The following is a 24,636-nucleotide window of genomic DNA, read 5'->3' as shown; positions in this document are numbered from 1 at the left end:
AGGAAATGGGAAAAGTAGCACCAAAAGAACAAAAAATACAAAATACGAAAGTTTCCTGATTTAAAATGATGATCTCCAAATACATTACAATGCATTACAACTTTACAATACACTCTATGCCAGTGGTGGCCAACTCCAGGCCTCAGGCCTGCAGGTTTTAGATGTGTCCTTGATCCATCACAGCTGATTTAAATGGCTAAATTACCTCCTCAACATTTTTTGAAGTTCTCCAGAGGCCTGGTAATGAACTAATTATTTGATTCAGGTGTGTTGACCCAGGGTGTTATCTAAAACCTGCAGGACACCGTCTCTCGAGGCCTAGAGCTGGCCACCCCTGCTCTATACTATATACAATATACTACAGCCTTTACAACCTCACCACTAACTGTGACAAAACTAAAACCGTACTTTCTGCACCTTACTTCCAAAATGCATGAACATCATAAAATAAGACTTTATGGCATCTGTAGTGCATTAGACTGTGAAGATTTACCCAATAGGTGTATCTCATAAAATAACCACTGAATTTATGTGCCATTTATCAATTTCAGGGCTGAAATGATTCCAAGTAGGTGGATATAAAGAGTAATAACTGTATAACTGTCCCAACCTCGCAGGTCACGCCCAGAGTAGGAGTATGAATGATATTGCGGACACTCCAAGCACAGACCAGGTGAGTTATTACTGAAACCAGCTCATTACATTCAGTGTGTCAGGGATACATCCCTCACATGCGTAAGGCTTTTTAAAAAGTGTGTTTTATAGTTGTGTGGCTTTGGTTTGATCCTGACAATGACCAAATTCATGTTCCTGTCTTTTCTACTGGCAAATGTGTATCTGTCTGCACTGAGGGAATCTCTGGAGGATACATTTGTTTCCACTCTGTTGCCTTTCATTATTGGACAGATTGCCTACCAGTAAGGCATTTCATTGTATTGAATTGCTGTTTCTTCATCACTCATCAATTTTTCATTGCAGCTGCTCGCTAAGGTGGCAGCAAGTGACAGAGAGAGTGTGCAAACACATAACTCACTCATTAGTGAAGCTGATGCAGTAATGGGAGTTAAACCTGGCGACGCATGCCACTGTCGCTGGAAAGGTGTGCTGTTGTCGCTTCGATTAGGCTACAGGGCTTTGTAACTGACAGGTCAGATTATGTGTCATTCACAGGGAGGGATCGCGTAAAAAAAGAAATGAATGAGAATTTAAAGGGTGCTATGTTGGCCATAAAATTTGTCTGTGACAGTCGGCAGGGGGGCCAGCACTGGTTGTCGGGTTCCGAGGGCTCTACTTATCGTTTGGCTGGCTGTTCAAATTCTATTTTGAGGTCTACATCGGTCGCATGTGACAACGGACAAGCGATTGTTCATTTTGTTACAGTGTGTATTTGCGCTTGTGTGCCACATTTTCTGTGTCGATATTGAGCTGGCACTGAGAAAAAGATGGATTTCGCTGTCAGTCCATCAGTCCACGTGCTTTGCTCTCACGTGGAGCCACAGATTCGGGTTATGGGTTGTTGAAAAGGCTCTCCACTAGTCTGTGTTATCGTGCATCAGTCCAATTTCCTGCCACACCTTTAGATGTAATCAAACAGGTCAGACTGGTTCACCATTTCGGGTCACAGGCAGTTGTTTTGCCTCTCTGATTGTTTGTGTGCATTTCTTTAAGGATTTTATGCCCACTTAACTACACAGGATTGCATTTAAAAAACGTCCTCCCGGGCTAATCTGCCGGGTTTTGAGAGACTGTCAGCAATGACAGAATGAAACTTTAATGATCCCTGTAGGTAGATCCAATCACTACACCGTCACAATAAAAGCACACGTCTTAGTTACAGCAGTCTTTGTCTTAACATCCTCCAAACTGAAAAATGATTTTATAAGATAAAGAACTTAAACAGCTCGTTCAGTATTATTATAATAGTTTCACTTTGGTGTCATACATGAGAGAATAGAAGAGTAATACATTTTTTAAAGTTACACAAATGATTTTGCAAGAAGTTTATTTTCTGTATGTTCAATTTAAACTATGAGAGCGCGACAGTAATACGTATAGGAAACTAAAGATTGCCACAAGATGCAAAAACAAAACAATTAAACATGTAAAATGAAATATGAATACCTCAAAACAAAGTCTATAACATGTAGGAATTACACATATTCTACCATGCCGACACGATAATGCTGGACTGCGTTCTCCCTGTTTTCTGCCTTTTTTCTGTAGTTGAAAAATAAATTCATGAAGAAGATCCCCAGAGACGCGGAGGCTTCCAATGTCTTAGTGGGCGAGGTAGACTTCCTCAACAAACCTTTTGTGGCGTTTGTTCGCCTGGCCCAAGCTACAACTCTAGGAGGTCTGACAGAGGTCCCTGTTCCCACCAGGTAAAAATCACTACAATATGTCATTGCCCGCCAACCAACAACAAACATCTGCAGTCCCAGAACATACCTCACATTTGTTTCCTCACTCTACAGATTTCTGTTTATTCTGCTGGGGCCCCAAGGAAAGGCCAAGTCCTATAATGAGATCGGCAGAGCAATAGCAACTCTAATGGTGGATGATGTAAGTGCCTGTCACTGTGTCTTAAAATCCTTCCATAGCATGTGTTCCTCATTAGACTTGACAATCTGACGTTGACATTTCTCAGGAAACCTGAGCAAATATAAATGTAAAGATTCTTCACAGTTCCTGTAAAGGATGTGTTCAGCGTTCACTGGCATGTCCAGCATTATGTTTAGAGTACGTCTGGAAGTGATGTTGATTGTTAAGCATCAGTTATGAGCGGGGTTTCTATTTGGATAATGAGTCGTTAATTGTTTTCTAATGGCAGCGGTATTCTCTTCCCTGAAAACAGTTTGAGCTGTTATTCTGTGTTGTGTCACTATGCACAAAGTTACTGTGTGTCATTTTAATAGCAGATACAAATAGTAAGGAAGTGACAGGCTGTTATTTTAAATGGGTCCGAGTGCAAAAGAAGCACATTTCCCATCCACAATTAAAACATGATTATAAGTTTGTGGCTGGTAATTTGAAGCTGACCTATTATTGAGTATTGACTATTATTATGTGGCATCTCAATAGGAGTTCAATCTCTCCTCTCGTGCCACACTGACAAGGTAGTGCTGGTCAAATTTAAGAGCAGAACATGTTTATGTGTAACGCTTTATTTAAACCTGTTCAAAAACCAAGATTAGGTCAGCAGCTGTCAGTCTCTTCCTGTTATACAGACAATATTCCATTAAGTGAAAACATTCAACCTACTTTAGTAAAAAAAAAACAAAAAAAACTTAGTTGCGTCAATTATTGTTATAACTTAATTAATTAAGTAATACATGACTTAACAGTACCAGTAAAGATATTGGACATTCACACGTATTCAAACCTTTTCATCTATTCAGATCTGTTTGAGTGGTGCTGTATTTGGTGAACCAGGTAATTGCAGTTCCTGTATATACTGCTGGCAGGCTTAATCAGTGTTAATATTGCATCATTTATCTTGCAGAGTAATATTTCACATTAGCAATTCAAATCTGCCAAATAAATGTTACATAAAGGTTTAAAATAAATGTTGAGTGGCAAACAGAAACATGTAAGTAACATCCAAGTACCTCAGAACCTCATCAAGTACCTAACTGTTCCAAAGCGGATTACCATAACACACATTATATTCCACCAATGGTGCAGATTGAAGTGGTAATCAATGTCAGATCAAACGTGCTCTGATGAAGCCCGTGTACTTTAGCACCACCAGCAGACTGACCATTGTGTTTTTGTTAATATTGTTTCTATAACCATCAAAACTATCAGAATGTATTTTCATGACATCTAATGTCCCGAAGTAAGCAAGACAATCTGGGCAGTTATTTTGAGGCTCCTATATAAATTAAAGTGGGAAAAATTAGTGGGCAAAGTTATAACTTGGTCAGGACAAATGGGATGTATATTTATGTATATAATTATCAGGGAAATACAGTAAAAAAAAAAAAAAAGGTACTAATATAATAAAGATATATCTTTTTGAAAATTGTTTTCTAAGCAAGTGTTTTTCTGTTACACGTGCGCAACATTTCACAACATTAAAGCTTCATTAACAGCGCAATCCACGGTGAGCAATGCTTCATCCCACCAGCACCAACAGTGCCGATTTATCTTATGGGCACTGCAAGCTAAGAACAAAAAAAATATGCACTGACCTGTATCATTTGTATGATAATGGGTACACAGGTCTGCCAGCACACAGCTGCAGCTGTCATGAAACTCTATGTATGCGCCATTGCAATAGCATGATTGGCTCATATTAACAGATTTCTACTGAGGATTCTTTGAGTGCCGTGCTTCTCTCCTACAGGCTCTCATGTTCAGTTACTAGGCTTAACTTTGATAACTTTGGCCGTGTCCTGTCCTTTCAGTATAACACTTTTGTGCAGTTGATAATTATTATTTGCTGTAAAGAACTGAATTTACTCAATAATAATAACTAGCATTAGCATTAACCTCTGATTGGTGCTAAACATTAGCATGTTTAACTAAGACGGTGAGCATTTACACCACTGCACCGGCTAGATTTAAGCATGTTAATGTAGTCATTGTGATTAATGTTAGCGTTCTCTTAAGAACACAGAGTCAACAGTGCTGGTTATACACACGTTCATTGACTCTATAACATTAGCATTACAGTTTAACTGTATTGCTAATTTTTCGTAATCTTCTTAATGGCAAAATGTCCTTTTCTTTGAAGTTATTTTACTACTATATGTGCCAACAACTAACTGTAAAGCATCTGTGAAGTCATTAACTTGATTTAACTCAACCAAAAAACATGGCAGCATGGTGAAAAAGGGCTCTGAAGAATCTAATGACTGTTCTACAGATCAAAACCAAGTTAGGCTATTTGAAGTGTAGTTAGATGGAGAATATCAATAAAGTACCACATCTACTATTTAGAAAATATTTCTGAATGGGGCCAGTGCCCATTAGAAAATTGTCACTGCCAATTAGAACCACTGCTTGATTTTTTTCCCCTGTTGTTGATACAGCCGTATTTAGAAACATATAATGCTTGTGCGCACTAGTCTCTATGGGCATGATTAGTGGCTGACTGGCAGTTATTCTTGAATTGAATCCAGCTGAGGACAGATGTCGATATAGCCTTAACAACCAATGTTCAATATGTCTCCATCAAAGGTGACAGGCAAACACAGCTTATTAGGGCAGTACATACTTATTACTATTACCAAGAGAAACTGTAAAATCATTTGCTTTTATTTCTCTGTCTTCCTCCCTCCCAGCTCTTCAGTGACGTAGCCTACAAGGCAAGAGATCGGGAAGATCTTATTGCAGGAATAGATGAGTTTCTGGACGAAGTGATTGTGCTTCCACCTGGGGAATGGGATCCCAAAATCCGCATTGAGCCGCCTAAGAAGGTTCCCTCGGCTGACAAAAGGTTGGGGATATCTAACCGCCTGAGTAATACATATAAAGGTCAAAAAGCTGTAGTTGAACAATGAGCAATGTGCCAAGAGCAACTGCAAACTATGCTAAAATCGTTTAGGTCGAAATATCGAGTTACAGAAAAATAAAATATTCTCTGAAAGAAAGGGTGAAATTGTGCCTTTCAGTCAGCAAGTACCAGTTTGCAAGGTTGAAACAGCTTGTAGACAGACCATTCGAGTGAATGAATATATGTGAAAAAAGTTTAAATCTCATATTTGCTCACATGTGTGGCATGTAAATGTCCTTTGCAGGAAGTCAGTCTTTTCCCTAAATGAGCTGGGACAGATGAACGGCACAGCTGGCGGAGGAGGAGGCCTGGCAGAAGACGAGGAGATGCCAGTTCAGCATGAGCTTGGAGAGGAGCTGGCATTCACTGGACGGTAGGCAGCCCGGGCCGCATGGCAAACTGCTGAGAGGTTTAGACTAAACACAAGCAGACTCTGGGAATTTGAATATGGCCTTATCAAAATTTGGCAGAATGGGCAAGTTATTTAAGCACACCTGTCCTAAAAAGATGCCGATACTCCCTTATGAGTCCCGTGGCTGTAGGTACAAAAGTTAAACTAATGTAAAATGGACAGTATTGGATTGCCAGTTTCAGCTGTGCCTGCAAAAAGAAAGAAACAAAGAAAATTGAACATTCCTTGTCTTGTTTTGTTTCAGAGTAGAAAATGTACTATAAAAGGATAAATATGGCTTTATCCAAATCCAATTTGCCAATGATAGCCTGAGAAAATATCAAGAAAATCTTACCTGAGAGAGTAGGTTTCAATGGTAAGTAGTACTTACACTTTGTCAAAGTCAAAACACAGAAGTGACTTTTTAAACTTGGAGAAAATAGACTTAAAAGCGACAAGCAGTGACCTCTCCTGCCTGCAAGTATAGATGTCAAATCACTGTGTAAGTGATTCATGGATATAGTCTCTGCTTTCTTACTTTAGAGAAAATACTGTGACATGCTGAGAGGCGGAGTGTGTGACGCATCCTAACCAACTGTGTCGGTTGTTGTTGTGCAACAGGTTCTGTGGGGGTTTGTACTTGGACATAAAGAGGAAATTGCCATGGTTCCCTAGTGATTTCTATGAAGGGTTCCACATTCAGTCCATCTCCGCTGTGCTTTTCATCTACTTAGGCTGCATCACCAATGCCATCACCTTTGGTGGGCTCCTTGGGGACGCCACTGACAATTACCAGGTAATGCTGAGTGCCGTAATAACGATTTGTACATTTGGAGAAAGCACTGTTTGAAGTGCAATGCAGCTGCTACCTTGCTGGAAGGAAAATTCCTGCTACCCAGATCGATAGTAAGCATCGAAAACAAAGCATCGTTTATTTAAATCAAAGCATTTGTGATAATTGCTCAAAATCACCAGGGAAACAGCTCTTTGTGGCTCGTAGCCGTCTCTTGTTTGTCATTTCCCTTTTGTCTGTGGACTGCTATGGGATGAAAATAGCATTAGACTTAATCAGTGATTTGAACAATAAATCTTTATTTTTGTAATTTATTATAGATCCCAAACAAGCTCAAACAGATGGGGCAAAATCACAAGCTCACAGTTTTTGACATAAAAGGGGCCAATTAAATCCAGTAGGTGCCATTTCTGAAATCGTCGGGGTCTTAATCCTTTTCCCGAAGTATCAAAGCCTGGTGGGAAGGTAGGCAGTGAGTTTCAACTTCATTAACTTGTTCATTAAAACAAGTCATCCTCCAAGCCAGCCCATAGCTTTGTTAAGTTTGAATCAAAATATCAGAAACTCTGAAACATACACATCTCATATTTTACATCTCTCTGCTATTAGCACATTGCTGTGCCTGTGTAGTTCATGCTGTTCAGCCTTTTTCTCTCAGTCCTTCTTTCTATGAGTTTGATCTTGAATTTCTTAATCTTTTAACTAACTATATACAAAAAGTTCTGTATATTGTTGCCTGTGTTCAACAGAGTAAATGCTATAACATTAACTGGTGTTATTTAGGGGAATTGAATTATGATTTTTTGTTTTTGAAAAGACATTTCATTTATTTGTCATCATGATGTTTTTTCCTCAAAGCAGACGTTTAGAGATTTCCTGTAATTTCACTGAAGATAATCGGATTATTCTTGATATGCTTAGCTAACGTCACTCTAAACCCCTTAATAAAGTTCCTTAACAAGGAAGGCAGCGAGCCTTTAAGTCTAGACAGGGACTGAACTCCAAATGAGTACAATTCCACAGTAAGTAAGCATTACATTGTTAAAAAAAATCTTAAAAATGGTGGAGCTGCTATCTGACCGGTAGAAAGCTTCTGACAAACATTTTTTTTTCTGTTTCTCGTCTCTTGTCGTTTGAATATAGAAATGCCCTATATATATTAGGAGAAACATCCTTTTTAATTTATAGTGATGGCATTAATGATACCCTATAGGAATAAGAGGTTATCATATGTTTTTATGTTTTCAAAATTCTTGTTGCGACTGGAGAAAAGTTAATTTTGCAGGGAGGCTTAAGGTAAGTGATGTCTGTGTGGGCCTGGAGACTGCATCTTGCTTTGATTGCTTTAATTGTCCGTGATTTTGATGAACTTGGTTATAAAAAGTCTTTAAAAAATAATTTTAACATTTTGATGGCTGGCAACATATTTACTAGCATTAAGTTTTCAAAAATAACACAGTCACATTAGTTAAAACAGAGAAAACAGAACGCCTTTAGAAGAGCACGGTGACACCAGATAAACAGAAACACTGGCTGTGATGTCACTTGTCATGTCGGCACAACAAGACGCAGATGAATGAGTTTCTGTTTTTTGTTCTGGCTCCCTGTGAATGAGGAAACAGCTGCACTTTGGCCTTCTAATGGTCACAGAACCTGGTGGAAAATTCTGCAATATATGTTTTATGTTATGGTATGAAAGAGAGTGATGCTGTCAGCACTGCTGTTTGACAGCATTGGCCATGAATTATTTAATATTACTGTAGATCCACCGTTATTGTTCTGATCTGTCAAGATGGCTCAGCCTTAAGATTTTTAAAAAATTGTTAAAAAATATCCACAATATCTGATGTAATGCAGAGTTATAAGAGTGTAACAAAAACTACTTAAGTGTAATTATGTATCTTCAATCTTGCAGGAATGTACAGTACAGTGAAACAGCAAAAACCTGACACATGTGGCCCTTCAGTTGATGCATCTGTTGTTCACTGAAGCCTCATTAGAAATGGTCTCAGTAGAAGGGTGGCTTTAAGAAGCCATTGGAAACAGGAAGGTATACAGAATTACACAAGAACTGGAAATTCAGTGGCAATGCATCTTATGTCATTATAAATCCAAATTCAAATAATCTCCTTTCAATATCCAGCCATCTGTAAAACACAGTGGAGGCTATGTCATGGTTTGGAGCTATATTTCAGCCAGTGGTGTTGATGAAAATATGAATGCAGACAAATGCCATCTGATTTTGATTCACCATCTTCACCGGCTTCATTTTTCAGCATGATAGTGATCCCAAACACCACCTGTCCAAGCATACTTAGAAGTGCACAATGGAATAATGTCAGTCACGGATTGGCCTTACTGGAACATTGTTAAGGCAGTGTGGGACCATTTTAAGAGAAAACTGAACAAAAGGAACAATATCCAAAGAAGAGCTTTCAGTGTCCTTGAACAAACCCGGAGAACCGTTCCTGAAGACATTCCAGGTTAAGCTATCAGATCTTAATGTCAGCTAATCACATCAGTAGTTCAAGCGCCAAAAAATTGCAGAAAGAAGAATGATCCCTGCTGTTCCCCTAATCAGTAGTTAGGCCAATGTGTGGATTTCCAGGTTACCTGGAATGTTCACTGGTGACCTTTAGTGATAATTGAGTAGTGTTTTAATAGAGAAGAAATTTAGAGTTACAGAACAATTCATATGTAATTCAAGATGAGTGTCTCATAGATGAGTCTACTGTCAATGCATGCATTGGCCATTGAAGCGGAGCAGCAAGCACAGGCGACACATGTAAACACAGGCAAGTAGCAGCAGTAGATTAAAATCAATGGGTGTCTGTTCAGGAAGTTCAAGCATAATTTGCGTGTCATGTTTATGAAGTTAGGTAAGATACATATTGAGTCTTAAGCTCTACGCAGCTAGTTTGTCATGTCAGTGACACAGTTTTCCTCTGTTTAATTTAGTTTGTCTATAATTAGATAATCTACTTCAGTGCGTCATGGTGTTATGTGAGAGAAACTACAAGACACCATCATCAGTTACATTTTGCTGCACAGTCATAATACAGTGATTCTGTTATTTCATTAATGTGAACCTGTCCTCACTGGAGTATTTGGCTTTGTAAATAGAGTCCACTGCAACGAGGTCAGAATATTCAAGATTCGTTATTGTTTATAAATATCTATACAACAAAATTATATTGCACTCAAGACTCAATAAACTATGGAACTCCAAAGTGTTCAATGACAAAGTGAACAAATTTTACTTTAAATTCTTGAAATGTATTAAAAATTTATATATATATATATATATATATACATATACTTCTGCTCAAAAGTTTTAGAACACCCCAATTTTTCAAGTTTTTTAATTGAAAATTATTATTTATCTCATTGCACTCTGAAATGAAAGCATAGTACAAATAAGCAATTGTATTCTAAAACTCATCAAAGTAGCCACCTTTGGCAGATCTAGCAGCTGGACACACCCGTGGCATTCTTTCTACAATAGAAGTCAAATATTCTTCAGAAAGTTCTTCCATATCTGTTGCAGAAGTTCCCATAAATGTGTGGCACTTGTAGGTTGCTTTGCTTTCACTCTTCTGTCCAGTTCATCCCAAACCAGCTCAATGGGGTTTAAGTCTTGAGACTGTGCTGGCCACTCCATGTTTTTTGGCATAGCTTGGACTTATGTTTTGGGTCATTATCTTGCTGTAGGATGAACCCCTGACCAAGTAGACGCATACCAGAGGGTACTGCATGGCGCTGCAGAATGCTGTGGTAACCGCTTTGGTTCAGGGTGCCTCTCACTCTGTACAAGTCACTGACCCTGGAACCAGCAACACAGCCCCAGACCATCACACTTCCTCCTCCATGTCTGACAGTTGATGCCACACACTGTGGGCCTACTCAGTGGCGTACAAAGGTGCTGCGTAATGAATTGAAGACTTCAAATTTTGATTCATCAGTCCAGAATACCTTCTTCCAGTCTTCAGTAGTCCAGTGGTGGTGTTTCATGGCCAAGGCAGGCCTCTTTGTCTTAGCTTAGTTGTCTTAGCAATGATTTTCTGTCCTGTCAAACCTGCAGCTTGAAGTCTTCTCTTCACAGTTGAAAAACCTTGATTAATCTCCATTGCTACAGAACAGCTTAAAATTGTTAACCCACTGTGTGTTCCTTGAAAAAGGCCTTTTTGTATAATTCTGAAATGAACATTATTTTCAGTTGAGTTTTCTGGGATGCTAAGTGTTTTTTTTCCTGGAGAGAGAGATGAAGATGTTTTCCAGGACAAATAGCTGTTTGTGATGTTTTGTGCAGCTCTGCTGCAGAGCTACTCCCATACCAATGAGTGAAGGGGAAATTCTCAAAGGACCACTGAAGTCCACTGAGAGGTGTTTACTTAGGAATTTAAATCTGGGCACTTTCTCCACCATCTCCTCATTGATGTATATGGTGTGTGCTTTCGACTAAAGTCAATAATCATTTGTTTTCTCTTTTTAAAGTGAAGTATATGCAGCCCCAACATGGTCGTGTCGTCTGCAAATTTAACTATGGTGTTGGTGTCATGGGATGGTACGCGGTCATGTGTGTACAAAGACCAAAGGAAGGTACTTAACATACAGTCCTGAGACACTCCTCTGATGAGTGTTAGAGTGGAAGAGTGGTGAGGATCCATCCTCTCTAACTGCGGTCACTTTATTAAGAAATTTCAAACAGCCCATGAGGAGATATTGTGTTGAATACCTAGGTCGGACATCTTGGAGAACTGTCTGCTGGGGAGGATGGTATTAAATGCAGAGCTGTAGTTCACCAACAGATGCCCTGGGTTACTCCAGGTGGCACAACACCGTTTGAAGGGTAGGAGAGATGGTGTCTTCAATTGATCTGTTAGTCCTGTATGTGTACTAGTAGTGGGAGTCCAGGCAGCAGAGCAGCATTAAGGTGTTGCAGGAGCAGTCTTTCCATGGGCTTCATGAGCAGACGTGTCACAAGCCTGTGATCGTTATCTGATGTTATGGCTGCCTGTTTTGGTACCAGCACTATAATGGATGTCTACAGGCAGGCGGGGATGCACTGCATCAGAGATGGTTAAATATTTTTATGAACACCTTGCCCAGCTCTGCAGCACAGTCTTTGAGAGCTCATGCTGGGATGCCATCTGGTCCAGCTGCCATCCATGTGTTGATTTTTCTGATATGTTCTAGTTCATTGTGGGCTGTTCTCTTTTTTCTTGTTAAGCATCAATATCTTTGCACCATTCAAAAACAAACTGTCATAGACAAACACACAGGTCCAGGCAGAAATAACTCCAGATTAGTGCTTTGACTTGCCTGTATTGCTTCCCTGTGAAGCCTTTTGCCTTATGTCTAATGCTCTCAAACACAGCAGTTGCTATCACCTTTCTCCCACCAACACACAAAGAAGTCTTTGTTTTTTTGTTACTCTGCTCTCCTTCTCATCTTGAATTGCTGTCTTAATCAGCACCAGAACACATTGCGATTTTTAGTTGCCTGTAAATTTCACAAATTGGTGTGGGAATCTCATTCCACAGCAGCACTTATTTCAACCCTATTACCTCTCTCTCTCTTTCTCTCCATCTCTCTCTCTCTCTCTTTGCCAACAGGGTGTGATGGAGAGTTTCCTGGGTACAGCCCTGGCTGGTTCTGTCTTCTGTTTCTTTGGTGGTCAGCCCCTCATCATCCTCAGTTCCACTGGACCCATCCTCATCTTTGAAAAGCTGCTGTTTGAATTCAGCAAGTGAGCTGCTTTAGAGCATAGTAGATTTATATACTGGGAAGGTTCATGTTCTGAAGAGACCTCAGTAATGTCAGAAATAAACATCTCATCTCACCACATTATTATGTTTACGGTTTGCATTAAAATCATTTTAGGTTGAAGAGTTTCAGTTGAAATGCTATGTGCAGTATGTGGGAGCATATGTATGGCTTTATTTACTTCGGGCTGAATGCAAATCCAAATTTCTGAAGTGCTGCAGAAAGAAGAAGATGAAGAAAAAAAGGATTAATGCCTTGATTCTAATTTGCTGGTTACTTTAACCAGAAAACAGCCGGAGAAGCGCTTCTGCCGTTCTGATCTTTGCTCTGACTGCAGTTCTGCTGAAGTAATGAGTTCAGCTACCATTAAATACCAACCCTCAAATCCACTTTGCAATCACTTGTACTTACCTCAATTTATGTTGACAGCCCTGATACCACAGAGTATACATGTAAACACAGCCTGCTACATAGTGTTTGTACTGAAACAGTGAACTATTTTAAGTGTGAACAAAAACAAAATGTTAACCAAAAATCAAACTGTCTTTATTGTCACAGTGAAAAATTCCAAGAGGTATATTTGTTTATGCGAAATATTTGTTTGCATGAAACAAACTAGGTCAAGTAGATGACATCCCAGCCTGATACATACTGATGCGTCCAAAAATACCAGCGCTTTAGCTGGTGTTGTATTTTTCTGAGGAGTCTGCAAAATGTGGTCCTATACAGAGCCAGCGTTGCAGAGACAGCTTTGAGATTTCAGTATGTTAGTTTGTATGTAGAGGGTTTGTTAACAAGACAACATGACAGATGTGAAAAATGCAGTCACCTGTATTTAAAGGTGAGATAAAGATTGACAATGGGTGTGATCCGATGCCTTTGTGCAGATGATGCATGTAATAATGTAGTAATCGTTGTTAAACGCTCATGGGTCAGAATATCAGCTTGTTGATGGCCATTAGGGCTGGCGTGATGCAGTGACACAGTGGTCCTTCTCAAAGATTAAATAACATTAGTGGGCTTCCACATGAGTGCTTATCTAACTTTATCACATTTAACTGTGTGTAAAAACTGAATAAACTTGGAAAAACTTTCAACAGTTTAAATATACAGAATTATAACCAGTTTGAATGTAATAAATTAAGAACACATTAATTAAAGCTTTTTTTTACTTGTGTAGATTTAATTGTGGAAAGAATTATAATTATATGCATGCAAAATATATATGCATGATAATAGATCTATTTTGTGCATGTGACTGATAAGATGATAATATAAAGAAGGAAGGATAAGAAGTCCAAACCGAGTCCTTCTTGTTTAGTTGGTGATTTCGCTCGCACATATCATGTGTTTGATTACTGAAGCCTTGATATTTGTCTGTAAACACTCCAAGCACGGTTGTTTTTCCCCATCAAGCTGCTCTATATTCACAGATAATGTACTGTTTGCACAACACTGGATATCTTTGTGTTCTGTGCCTAAATTCATCATTGCTCCCACCTGTTTTTCTGACCTGTCGCTTCTACAGGAACAACAGCATAGATTACATGGAGCTGCGTCTGTGGATCGGCATGCACTCGTGCCTGCAGTGTTTCATCCTCGTAGCTACAGATGCCAGTTACATCATCAAATACATGACGCGTTTTACTGAGGAGGGCTTCTCCAGCCTTATATCCTTCATCTTCATCTCTGACGCCATCAAGAAGATGGTGGGCGCCTTCAAATATTATCCCATCAACACAGACTTTAAGCCCGACTATGTCACCACCTACAAGTGCGAGTGCCTGGCCCCAGACCCGAGTGAGTTCACCCCTTGACTCAGGGATAGAGAGAAAAGGGGGATTATTAGTCTCGTTGGACTGACATGACGGGCCGATTACAGAAGCAAACGCATGTGTGTGTTCACTTTATCGACAGCTTTAATTGAGAATGCCGTCAACTTTAATGTCTTGACTTCATTGGTTTAATTATAATATATAACAATATGTGAATAAATGCAATACAGCAAAGTAAATAACTTTAATTATGCATAGGGCTCATGATAGGGTCATGAAGCAGGATTTATTAACAAGATCTGTTGATTGTTGACAAGAAAAGAAATTATCACTCAGTGTTATTGTCAATTTTATTTATCTCAGCTTTGGTACTTATTTCAGAGTTAAAATATTAAAACTAATTTCTCACGTATATCAGAAAAAAGATTTAAAATGAATGGCTGTCGAGGTAATAATGCACATCAGTTTTTAGTCGATCAGGTAATAATGAAACATTTGCCTGCTACAAAGAAATGTTAGATCTTTTTTTTTGTCCACTGGTTTCCTTTGCAGTGTTCACTTTAATGGCATACATCATTAATGCGTCTCCTAGCAGATGCCTCCTGCGGTTATTTTAAGTTGCCACCGGTCCACATTACTTAGCACACCGAAGATTAAATTATACTGTTTTAGCTGTTTTTGACCATCTATAGCTGTACAGGCATATCAAGCATATGTTGGAGGCAACTTACAACTGTTAACATCACACAGAGAGGACTGACAAATAACTACACTATAATAGGTCTGTGGATGTCTTTGTCATCATTTCTTTATAACCATACTTGTGATGATATCTGGAGTAGAGTTATAATAGTTTTGTATTTTCTAATTACTTTTTATTTTTATTTCATTTTGACCTTTTGGTTGCGATTTAGTGTAGTCATTTCAGCCACCACCAGTATTTTTATTGTTTGAAAATGCAAAGTTTTAGTTTCCGTTTTAGTCTTTATAATTAGTATTATTGTCTGGGGGAGGCAGACAGGGGCGCCACCGGGAAGGGGTTGGGGTAGTGGCGGGTCCTATGTTGGTAATAATGTAATAAGGTTGCAGAAAAGCTGGTGCCAATCCATGGACAGATCACTGGTGCATCTCAGTGCCAACACAGAGACAGGAAACAGTTCACACTCTTACCTGATCCAACACTTATCTGTCTTTATTGAACAAGTTTGCTCTTAAAGTCGACTCCATTCTCGAAGAGTGAATTTTGAGCTGCTTCTGCTCAGCTCTGCTGAGAATCATTAAAGCGATAATTGTGACTTTAATCAATCAATCAATCAATCAATTAAAGCATTTCAAAATCTTAATTGGTTTTTATATGTACCTATTTTCAGTGATATCAGCTTTAATAGCAGGAAATTAACTAGGCATAACATTCTTTTCTTTCTCTGTTTTTGCCATCTTTTTCAAGTAACCTATATTTGACAGCAGCATAATAAAAATGGAAAGTTCTGTTTTCGGTGTGCCACCCCAATATTTTTAGTGCCCCCCATATCGCCACGCCTACGAAACAAATCTGGAGCCTCCCCTGATGTAAGAGGCAAGATTTAGGAAAATCAGTTACAAGAAAATTACAAGAAAATACAAGCAACTTTTTAAAAGCGGTTGACTGGCAGTCCTGTAGATATACAGAGCCTGAAATATACCACTAAAACGTCCTCTAGATTTTTATTTTATTTTACTTCATGTTTTGAAGATCACAAAATCACTTCAGATAGTTTTGATTTTTTTTAAAAGTGATTTAGTCTAGTTTTCTTTTTTTGTTTGTTTTGTTTTAGTTAATTATAGTAACCTTGGTCTGCAGTGATGAATAACAGCTTTATTCTTCTTGGGTTGAGGGGTTTGATGACGGTAACCTATACACCTTTTTTCAAGTGCAGGTAATTTGCAGTCATTTCTGCAGACATTGATTTCTGTAACTGATTGTTATCTTGTTTGCTTTTGCCATGCACAAACAATTTGGCTGCCGTCTCTTGCAAGTGAGTACCCCTTTGTCTGTCTGCATGAGACTCGGAGTGCTCTCTGTCCAGCTGCTGGATTCTCATTATATTTTGCGTTTCTTCTTTCCTCCCCTTTTGTTTTCTTCATCACCCCGTCTACACTTCCCGACTCATTACCTGGCTCCTCCCTACTCTCTCTCTCCCCAATCCGTGAACAGTGGCTGCAATGATCTTCAATGGTTTAGCTCCAATGCCAGATAACAGCTCTAGTGTCTCTGGGGTGAGTGCTTGCTTTCATTAAATGTTTAATTTTCTACTTTTTGTTGCTATATTTCAAGATAAATGTCCACAGAGTTGGCGACATTGCAGCTGCAGACATGCTTTGTTTACAGCTAACCCAGGTGTCAGCTCTGTCTCTAAAAGAAGTCGCTTCCCCTCCTCTGTGTCTGCGTCTCTCCATCAACCCCACTGACCTTTCACTATTACTAACTTTACATCTGCGCCGACAATTTTTCGCTCTCTACGTGTCTTTGTCGAAACACTACGCTCTTCTTCACCCTCTCTTACTGCTGCCACCACCATCCCAGTTGAATGTGACAGCTCTGGACTGGAGCCAGCTGAGCAAGAAGGAGTGTGTGAAGTATGGAGGCTCTCTGGTGGGAAAGTCCTGCAAGTACGTCCCCGATCTGGCCCTCATGTCCTTCATCCTCTTCTTTGGCACCTACTCCATGACCGTCTCCCTCAAGAAGTTCAAGTTCAGCCGCTACTTCCCAACCAAGGTGGGTAAACTATCTGTCTACATATGTGTCCTTTTGAACCAAGTTACACAATGTTTTTGCAAAACTCATAATGAACTTTTTCATCATAGTGGATTGAAAACAAGTATTAAAACAGTCTATTTTTTTTTTAAAAGACCTATACATGCAAGCAAAAAGACCCAAATTAATGAAAATGTACAAACCAGCAGAATTGTTTGAGCAGGTGGAAGAGAGCCTGGAGAGGTGGAGGTAAGAAGAAGTTAGACTGAATACATGTATGTAAACAGTGAAGCTGCAATTAGAGGTAGTGAAGTTAGATGTATTTAAATACCTGGGATCAGGTATGGACAGGATTAAATATGAACATATCAGAGGGACAGCTCAGGTTTAGAGGTTTGAAAAAAGTCAGAGAGGCAAGGCTGAGATGGTTTGGGCATGTGCAGAAGAGTGATAGTGGATATTTTGAACGAAGGATATTTGATATGGAGCTACCAGGCTGGAGGAAAAGAGGGAGATCCCAGAGAAGATTCATGGATGTAGTGAAGGAGGACAGGAAGAGGGTTGGTGTGACAGAAGAGAACACTAGGGTGAGATGGAGGCAGATGATCTGCTGTGGCCGAAAGAAGAAGAAGATAGTATGAACAAAAAAATGGCTGCCAGGTTTTTGAAAGTATTAGATGTTTTTGGGCAGAAAACCTAGCTATTAGATCATTGTTCTTCCTTTGTACCTGCACAGCAACTCTTCTAACAGGAAGTGGAGAGTCAACCAGACAAAGAAGTAATTCTTCTTATTTTACTGTATTCCTTTTTCAGACACCAGGATTACATTTGACTAAAGTGAAACTTAGCAGGCTACTTTTTCTTTTTAGTATTTATGAGCAGCTTCCTGCCTATTAGACATCGGAAGCATCCCATCTTTAAGTTCTGCAAATGTTTATCTTTGTAATACAGACTGTTCTCTTTTTCTGTGTTTGGCATCAGCTGAGGAAACTCATCAGTGACTTCTCTATCTTCATGTCCATCATGACCTTTGTTGGGCTGGATATGTTAATGGGACTCAAAACTCCCAAGCTTATTGTCCCAACAGAATTTAAGGTAATTTCCAAACTGTTTATATTTAGAAGATAACAAGTAAAAAAAACATTTCAAAATGAGCAGCTCTATGACATGTTGCTGTATTGGGGATTTTGAATGGAAACACATGAACATTTTGGATAACAAACGTGCCCAGAGTTAGAGAAGACGATCCATGCTGCCGTTATATCTGTTAGCGTTGTCGGGATGCACTTTGACTTTCTACAGATTGCACTAACTCTCCACAACAAAAGAACTTCATCACACTGGCTTTAAGTTACGTTCTAATAATGATCTTGATTGATTGATATACCTTTATTAGTCCCACAAGGGGAAATTTCATGGGAGGATTCATGTGGAACTGAATCCTTGCTTTTAATAAAAATAAAGCTGCCTCTCATTTAACAGCCAACTCGACCAGGTCGTGGCTGGCTTGTGATGCCTTTTGGGAAGAATCCATGGTGGGTGTATCTGGCCAGCTTTGTGCCCGCCCTGCTTGTCACCATCCTCATCTTCATGGATCAGCAGATCAGCGCTGTCATTGTTAACCGCAAGGAGAACAAACTTAAGGTAGGTGTGCAACCAGTCAAATCATCATAAAAAGTCAAAGTAACAGTCATGAAACAGCGCTATAAATTCAGACAGAAGCCTATCAACTCACAGCCTGCCCCTTATGAGGTCGCTTTTTATAGAAATGATCTTTGTTTCCCCTGCAGAAAGGCTGTGGCTATCACTTGGATCTGTTCTGGGTTGGAGTCCTGATGGCCACGTGTTCCTTCTTGGGTCTGCCCTGGTACGTGGCTGCCACCGTCATCTCTATTGCTCACATCGACTCTCTGAAGATGGAGAGTGAATCGAGTGCTCCAGGAGAGCAGCCGCAGTTCCTCGGGGTCAGGTCGGTTCACAGTAACGTAAAAACAAAGAGCTCAGAAATAAAAAGGAAAGTGCAGTTTGTCAAATAGGCCGCCACTACCAACATCACAGAGCTACAGAAGCACTGTCCTAAATCCTTTGTAGCTGACGTAGACAAGAGCATTGTGAAACTGACTTGATGCTCTCTTGTGTCCCATCAATGTCAAACATACAGAGAACAAAGAGTGACAGGCATACTGGTGTTTGTTCTCACTGGAGTCTCCATCTTCCTTGCTCCTGTACTTAAGGTATGAGGTGCATAATGGATGTTTTTATTTTTGTTTTTGTAATTGCTATATGAAGCATGTCTTTTTTTCTGTGCTGTTTCCTCAAGATTTGTTTTTATTATCGGCAAAACTCAAGATGCTCACTACTTTTCCATACAGGGCAACAAATTCTTTCTGGAAATATGTGCAATAAATTGGGATTATGAAATAACAATGTGCAATATATAAATTAAAAAATTAATGAATCAATAAATTATGTTAAACAAATTTAAGGTACCCACATTTTGAAGCCTCCATAGTAGTTTTTCAGTTGCCCTGTTTGGGTCGTTATTAGCTTGGTTAGCGAGCTGTGTCTACAAACTCTACACATCTACACTCATTTTTGCTAAGAGTCAGAATTTCACTCTCATTGTGATGCTGTGAACTGTCTTAATTATGGCCGACATGTACTTTCACTTGCAGTTCATCCCCATGCCTGTGCTGTACGGTGTCTTCCTCTACATGGGTGTAGCGTCTCTCAGTGGAATCCAGGTACCGTGCGTATGCCAGCTGGTGTTATTTATGATTTGAGTAATTTGTGGCTGGGCAGCTTACTTATTGAGTTACAGACAGCAGATGGGAAGTGGCTTATTTAAAGCTTTTAAGCAAAAAATGTAACAATAACAACCAACAGGTATGCTGATACCATTATGTCCATATAGACTGCAAAGATGAAAAAATCCAAAAGAAAAGAAAAAGGTTTTCAATTCGACACAATGTGTGAAACAACAGTAAATGAACTGCACTGTCGGCGAATGTTTGTGTTACTCAGGTGTCTCAATTTAAAAGGCACATTTTGAAAGAACACTTAGAAAACTGTAGCTCAGAGTTCTGTGAGCTTCTCCTACAACAGTGCACGGACAAGCAGAACCGTGACACATACAAGTCTGCTCTAAATAATTTAAGCATTCATGATTGTTGTAAGTTTATTTGTATTTAACATAAATTCCTGCCCCTCAACCCTCTTGTTGTCATTGCCTTCCACAGTTCTGGGACAGGATAAAGTTGTACATGATGCCTTCCAAGCACCAACCTGACTTCACCTACCTGCGTCATGTTCCTCTCAGGAGGGTACACCTGTTCACTCTGATCCAGATTATATGTCTGGCTGTGCTCTGGGTCCTCAAGTCCACCTTCTTGGCAATCATATTTCCCGTTATGGTAAGTGTGATGAAATACTTCCTTTTGCACCACAAACTTTTTAATGAATCCTGTGTTGTGAGATGGATGGAGCTGAGAGGCAAGTGTTTTGAAATGGAAGAACACAGATGCTGCTGCTAAAACTACATGAATCTTTTCCAGCGATAGTTTTAATGGTGTTTTTAAAGTATGTAAATACTGCTCTGATTTTACTGTGTCAACCAGTGATTCCCGTTAACATCACCTATGCATGGCATCCAGAAAATCATATTCACAGCATAACTCATATATGAGATGAATGTTACCAGGAGCTGAAACAAGGTCTCTGTGTTGGTCTGTCTCTGTGTCAAACACCAGATCCTGGGTCTGATGGTGGTCAGAAAGATGCTGGACATGGTCTTCTCCCAGCACGACTTGACGTGGCTGGATGACCTCCTGCCTGAAAAAGAGAAGAAGAAGAAGGATGATGACAAGAAGAAGGGGAAGGAGAAGGAGAAAGAGAAGAAGAAGCCCAAACCTGATGACAGTGAGGAAGAGGTGAGAAACTCAAGCCCCCTACAGGACTGACAAACCATGACATAAATGTGTGAAGCGCACCGTCTGTACTGTGTGTGTATGTGTTTGCTTGCAGGACAAGTACCACGGCTACGCGAACCACTCACCCAGCTCTGAGTCAGACTTGGATCGAAGGTACTGTGTTCTCAAACTGCACATCCCCTACAAAGACCTCATCTATCCTGATGTCACACAGACTCAGTGGGGAGCATACTGCCAGGCTGCAGCCACACGCAGGGCTCTTTAACACACACAGATATATATATATATATATATATATATATATATATATATATATATATATATATATATATATATATATATATATATATATATATATATATATATGTCAAAGTGCAATCGTCTGCATAAAAAGTGCACAGTTAAAGGGTCAGTTCACAAAATATACATAAGGATCAGTGATACTTGGTAGGTGATGTAGCATAAAACATAAAACAGTCCAAACTAGGAAAGTGCGTTCAGCATAATTTCACACACTGCTTAAATCCTGCATATAAGCACAATTTTGAAGAACTTATAGTATTTTTATCCACAACATCTCAAAGGTTTGTAATGTACTTCTGGTAGCATTTAGAAGCATTTGTTAATTTGCAGGTTCGGATTATAAAAAGAAAATATAGCTGACAAATACCCTTTGATGTGTTATTATAAATTAAGATATGCAGTTGTTCAAAAATAATTAAAAGCAGCTCCAACTTTACCAGTTGGTAAGCTCCTTTGATTTAAAGCTATATTAATCCCACCCCCCTCTTTTTTGCAGGGAATATTTCTTGGGTGGAATACCTGCAAAAAAATGTATTTGTTACACTGCACTGATTTCCTGTATGGCTCATTACCACTAGAGGGAATTGCATGTTTGTGCAGTTTGGGTGAACTGGAACATAGACAAAATAAGAAACTTTAACTGAATGGCTCATCAAACTAAACAGGAAACTGGCAAATACTTGGATAGACTCAGTCGCATGAAAATTGATCACATAGCCTTTTTATACTGATACACTGACTTATTGCACACCCTTTAAATGGCCTGTATTTTAACAAGAAATTCAATTCATTACTTCTGTATTTTCCTCTGTATGTTTTGTAAACATACACATGTGCAGTCCCATGATTGTCATCATGTGTCATGTTTGAGTTCCGTCTCCTCTCCATGCACTTTAAGGCAATGCAGATGATTGTTGTGCTGAACAGTGTAATCCGGAGTAATGTTTTAAATGTCTGACAGCCTGTGTCTGAGCTGCCCTCTGCACACACAACTCAGCATGTTGTTACTCTTCACTGCTCACCTTTAAAGCAGTGTAGTTTTCTATGTATCTCAAAGCCTTCAGTGTTCGTTGTGTAGTTTAACATAGTGTGCGAGCAGTCAAACTAGATGAAGAAGTTATTGTGTGGTCTTTTTAGTCCTGTGTGTATCTAGCACATAGAGAGGATATATTGTAGGCCTCTGTATACACAACTGTATAATCATCCATGTGCAGCATACATCATTTGGTTGTTTCTTTTTCTTCCATGTGTTGAATCTCTCTAGTACATCAGTCACACCTGCATGTGATATGTAGTCAGACCCCAGCTCTCCAACCTGCCTCCGTCCCTCACAGAAGTTTCATTGCATACATTTTGTACTGAAAGTGCCATTTACGTTATTTAACCATAAATACTGTAACTTTGGGCTGTTTGCCTTTTGTGGCTGATTCAAATGTTCCCATCATGTCTGCATTGCTTTATTAGAGGCATGGTTTGGAATTGACACTGTGAACTTGTTTGCTTAAATGCAGCCATCTGTGGAAGTACATAAATTCTCTGTGACGTTATTTTATTGAAGGATTTATACAAACACAAAATGCACTGATCGCCAGACCTTTGAAGCTATTGTGTGAGTTTGTATACAAATCTTTACAACATGTGCTGACATAATGCAAAAGGCAGGCATGCATAATAGTGCACAATCAAAAACTCAAAAACACTTGATATCAGAGTCAAAACAAATTTATCATTGCAAATTAACATCTAAAAAAGCAGAATGTTTTATTATTATTTTATTCCAATGTACTCAGTAAATTCAAGCTATGTTTGCTCACGGTTAATTTAAACCACAGGCTGCATATAAAAGATGGGCATGGCCACTATAGCATCACCCAGTGGTTAATGAAGTCCTCTTATGAAAGCCAGATGAGCATATTCACCATCCATTTCCCATAGATGTCTATTCAACTGGACTTGATTTAGAAACCAGGGCTCCCTCTGCTGGCCATTAGAAGGAATACGAGTTTAGTGCACTTTACTTTTCAGACCATATTGTAGGTACAGTCTATGTCATTCACAGTGTGGGAACCATCAGCTAGTCTGCTGACTCCCTGTGGGAGCAACAGCCAATATTTTGGGACTGATTTCACTCACTAGCTAAGCGCTAACCTAAACTGCTGTAGTCATCGTGTCTGACAGCCAAGCTCCGCCACATTCCCCTCCCCTCCTGGTAGAACCTCTGTGTCTTTGGCTATGGGTGTGTATGGTACCTGGTGTGTATGGTAACTGGACCTTGCCCTTCTCAGCATCACCCTCCATTTGAAGATCTCCTGCCCGTCGTCTCCGACCATGCCCATGGGCCGAGGAATGCCGTGCCCGGTGCCCCAGGTCAAGATCGAGATGGAGTCAGATTACGATTCAGACATCGACCACCACCGGCCCCGTGACATGAGCAGTGAGACCACATTATAAAGCTGAGACACGATATCTCATTGACTGAAGAACATAAAACAAAGCGTGGGCAGACTACTGAAAGCAGCCAGTGCTGACCCGCAGACAGCACAGGATGGCACAGACACCTGACAGCTGAACCCAGTGAGATGGGACTGATGCAATAACTGCACTTAAGACTGCACTTGGATAAGTTTTTTTTTAAAATATTATTTTAAACTGGTCCATTTGGCATACATTGGTCTGAATAGTACATTGAAAACTATATACTTGTGTATGTGTATAATGTAAAGGACTGTAATAAGCGGAAATATTTATCTGTATAGTGTTTGTTGTGAAAATGTATCTTATTATAGCTATATTGTACTATCATTGTAATTACACTAAATCCACACTATACAAGGCCCAAACGTATTGTACTATGCTCTCATAAGCCTGCATGTACAGAATTGGATTTCAATGCAAGAGACATGAAAATAAGCAATACCTTAGCAACCAGAGCCATGCCTTTGTTGCACTTGTGTTTTGGTGTGTTTGAATATGCAACAGTGAACCTGACCCTCCCCACCTCCCAATTTCCCCCCAGTTCAACACTATAATAGCACAAGCAGGAGTAAAAAGAAACAACCAAAAGGCCATGATGTTGTGATGTTTGTTGAAACGAATCCATTTATTTTGTAAGATGTAGCGAGCAGGTTCATATTAGTGTTCTTAAAAAATCTGTGTGAGAAATTAATTACTTCAACCACATAGCAAAGATATTTACACACAAAGAATATTAATGAACTAACAGAATTTGTGTAATTAAACTTCCATTATTTCAAACTGTGCGTGTGTTTTTTCCTCAGAGATATACAGCAGGGATGTATCGCAGCCAAATCTGTGGCTTAGCAAATGTTGATTATTCCAGCAGTGCTTTCATTCTTTCTGATCCAAGACCGATGAGGCACATTTTGCTAAACATTAAACCTCATTTATCTGATAGTGAAATACAACAAGGCTTTAATATTAGCAA

General features: G+C 39.4%; 1 protein-coding gene across 4 annotated transcripts in view; it reads left to right on the top strand.

The window, feature by feature from the left end:
- Positions 1–24,613, top strand: part of slc4a5a (solute carrier family 4 member 5a) — a 39,062-nt gene extending 14,449 nt beyond the window's left edge. For 2 of the 4 annotated variants that reach the window (XM_063489912.1, XM_063489911.1), the window contains exons 8-26: positions 618–673; positions 2,224–2,381; positions 2,475–2,562; positions 5,289–5,443; positions 5,745–5,873; positions 6,513–6,687; positions 12,300–12,433; positions 13,979–14,250; positions 16,447–16,481; positions 16,789–16,980; positions 17,941–18,054; positions 18,442–18,603; positions 18,750–18,928; positions 19,121–19,193; positions 19,635–19,703; positions 20,199–20,372; positions 20,709–20,888; positions 20,983–21,041; positions 23,477–24,428. In XM_063489912.1, coding sequence (XP_063345982.1) covers positions 618–673; positions 2,224–2,381; positions 2,475–2,562; positions 5,289–5,443; positions 5,745–5,873; positions 6,513–6,687; positions 12,300–12,433; positions 13,979–14,250; positions 16,447–16,481; positions 16,789–16,980; positions 17,941–18,054; positions 18,442–18,603; positions 18,750–18,928; positions 19,121–19,193; positions 19,635–19,703; positions 20,199–20,372; positions 20,709–20,888; positions 20,983–21,041; positions 23,477–23,642 — 2,570 coding nt within the window. In that variant the 3' untranslated portion in view covers positions 23,643–24,428. Of the gene's footprint in view, positions 1–617; positions 674–2,223; positions 2,382–2,474; positions 2,563–5,288; positions 5,444–5,744; positions 5,874–6,512; positions 6,688–12,299; positions 12,434–13,978; positions 14,251–16,446; positions 16,482–16,788; positions 16,981–17,940; positions 18,055–18,441; positions 18,604–18,749; positions 18,929–19,120; positions 19,194–19,634; positions 19,704–20,198; positions 20,373–20,708; positions 20,889–20,982; positions 21,042–21,687 lie in introns of all 4 variants that reach the window. The other 2 variants (XM_063489914.1, XM_063489913.1) reach the window with 2 other exon arrangements.
- The last annotated feature ends 23 nt before the right edge of the window (positions 24,614–24,636 follow it).

This window comes from Pelmatolapia mariae, linkage group LG12 (assembly GCF_036321145.2).
Source record: "Pelmatolapia mariae isolate MD_Pm_ZW linkage group LG12, Pm_UMD_F_2, whole genome shotgun sequence".
NCBI classification, from domain to species: domain Eukaryota; kingdom Metazoa; phylum Chordata; class Actinopteri; order Cichliformes; family Cichlidae; genus Pelmatolapia; species Pelmatolapia mariae.
Note: the sequence above shows the minus strand (reverse complement) of the source record. Positions and strands in the feature narration are given on the sequence as shown.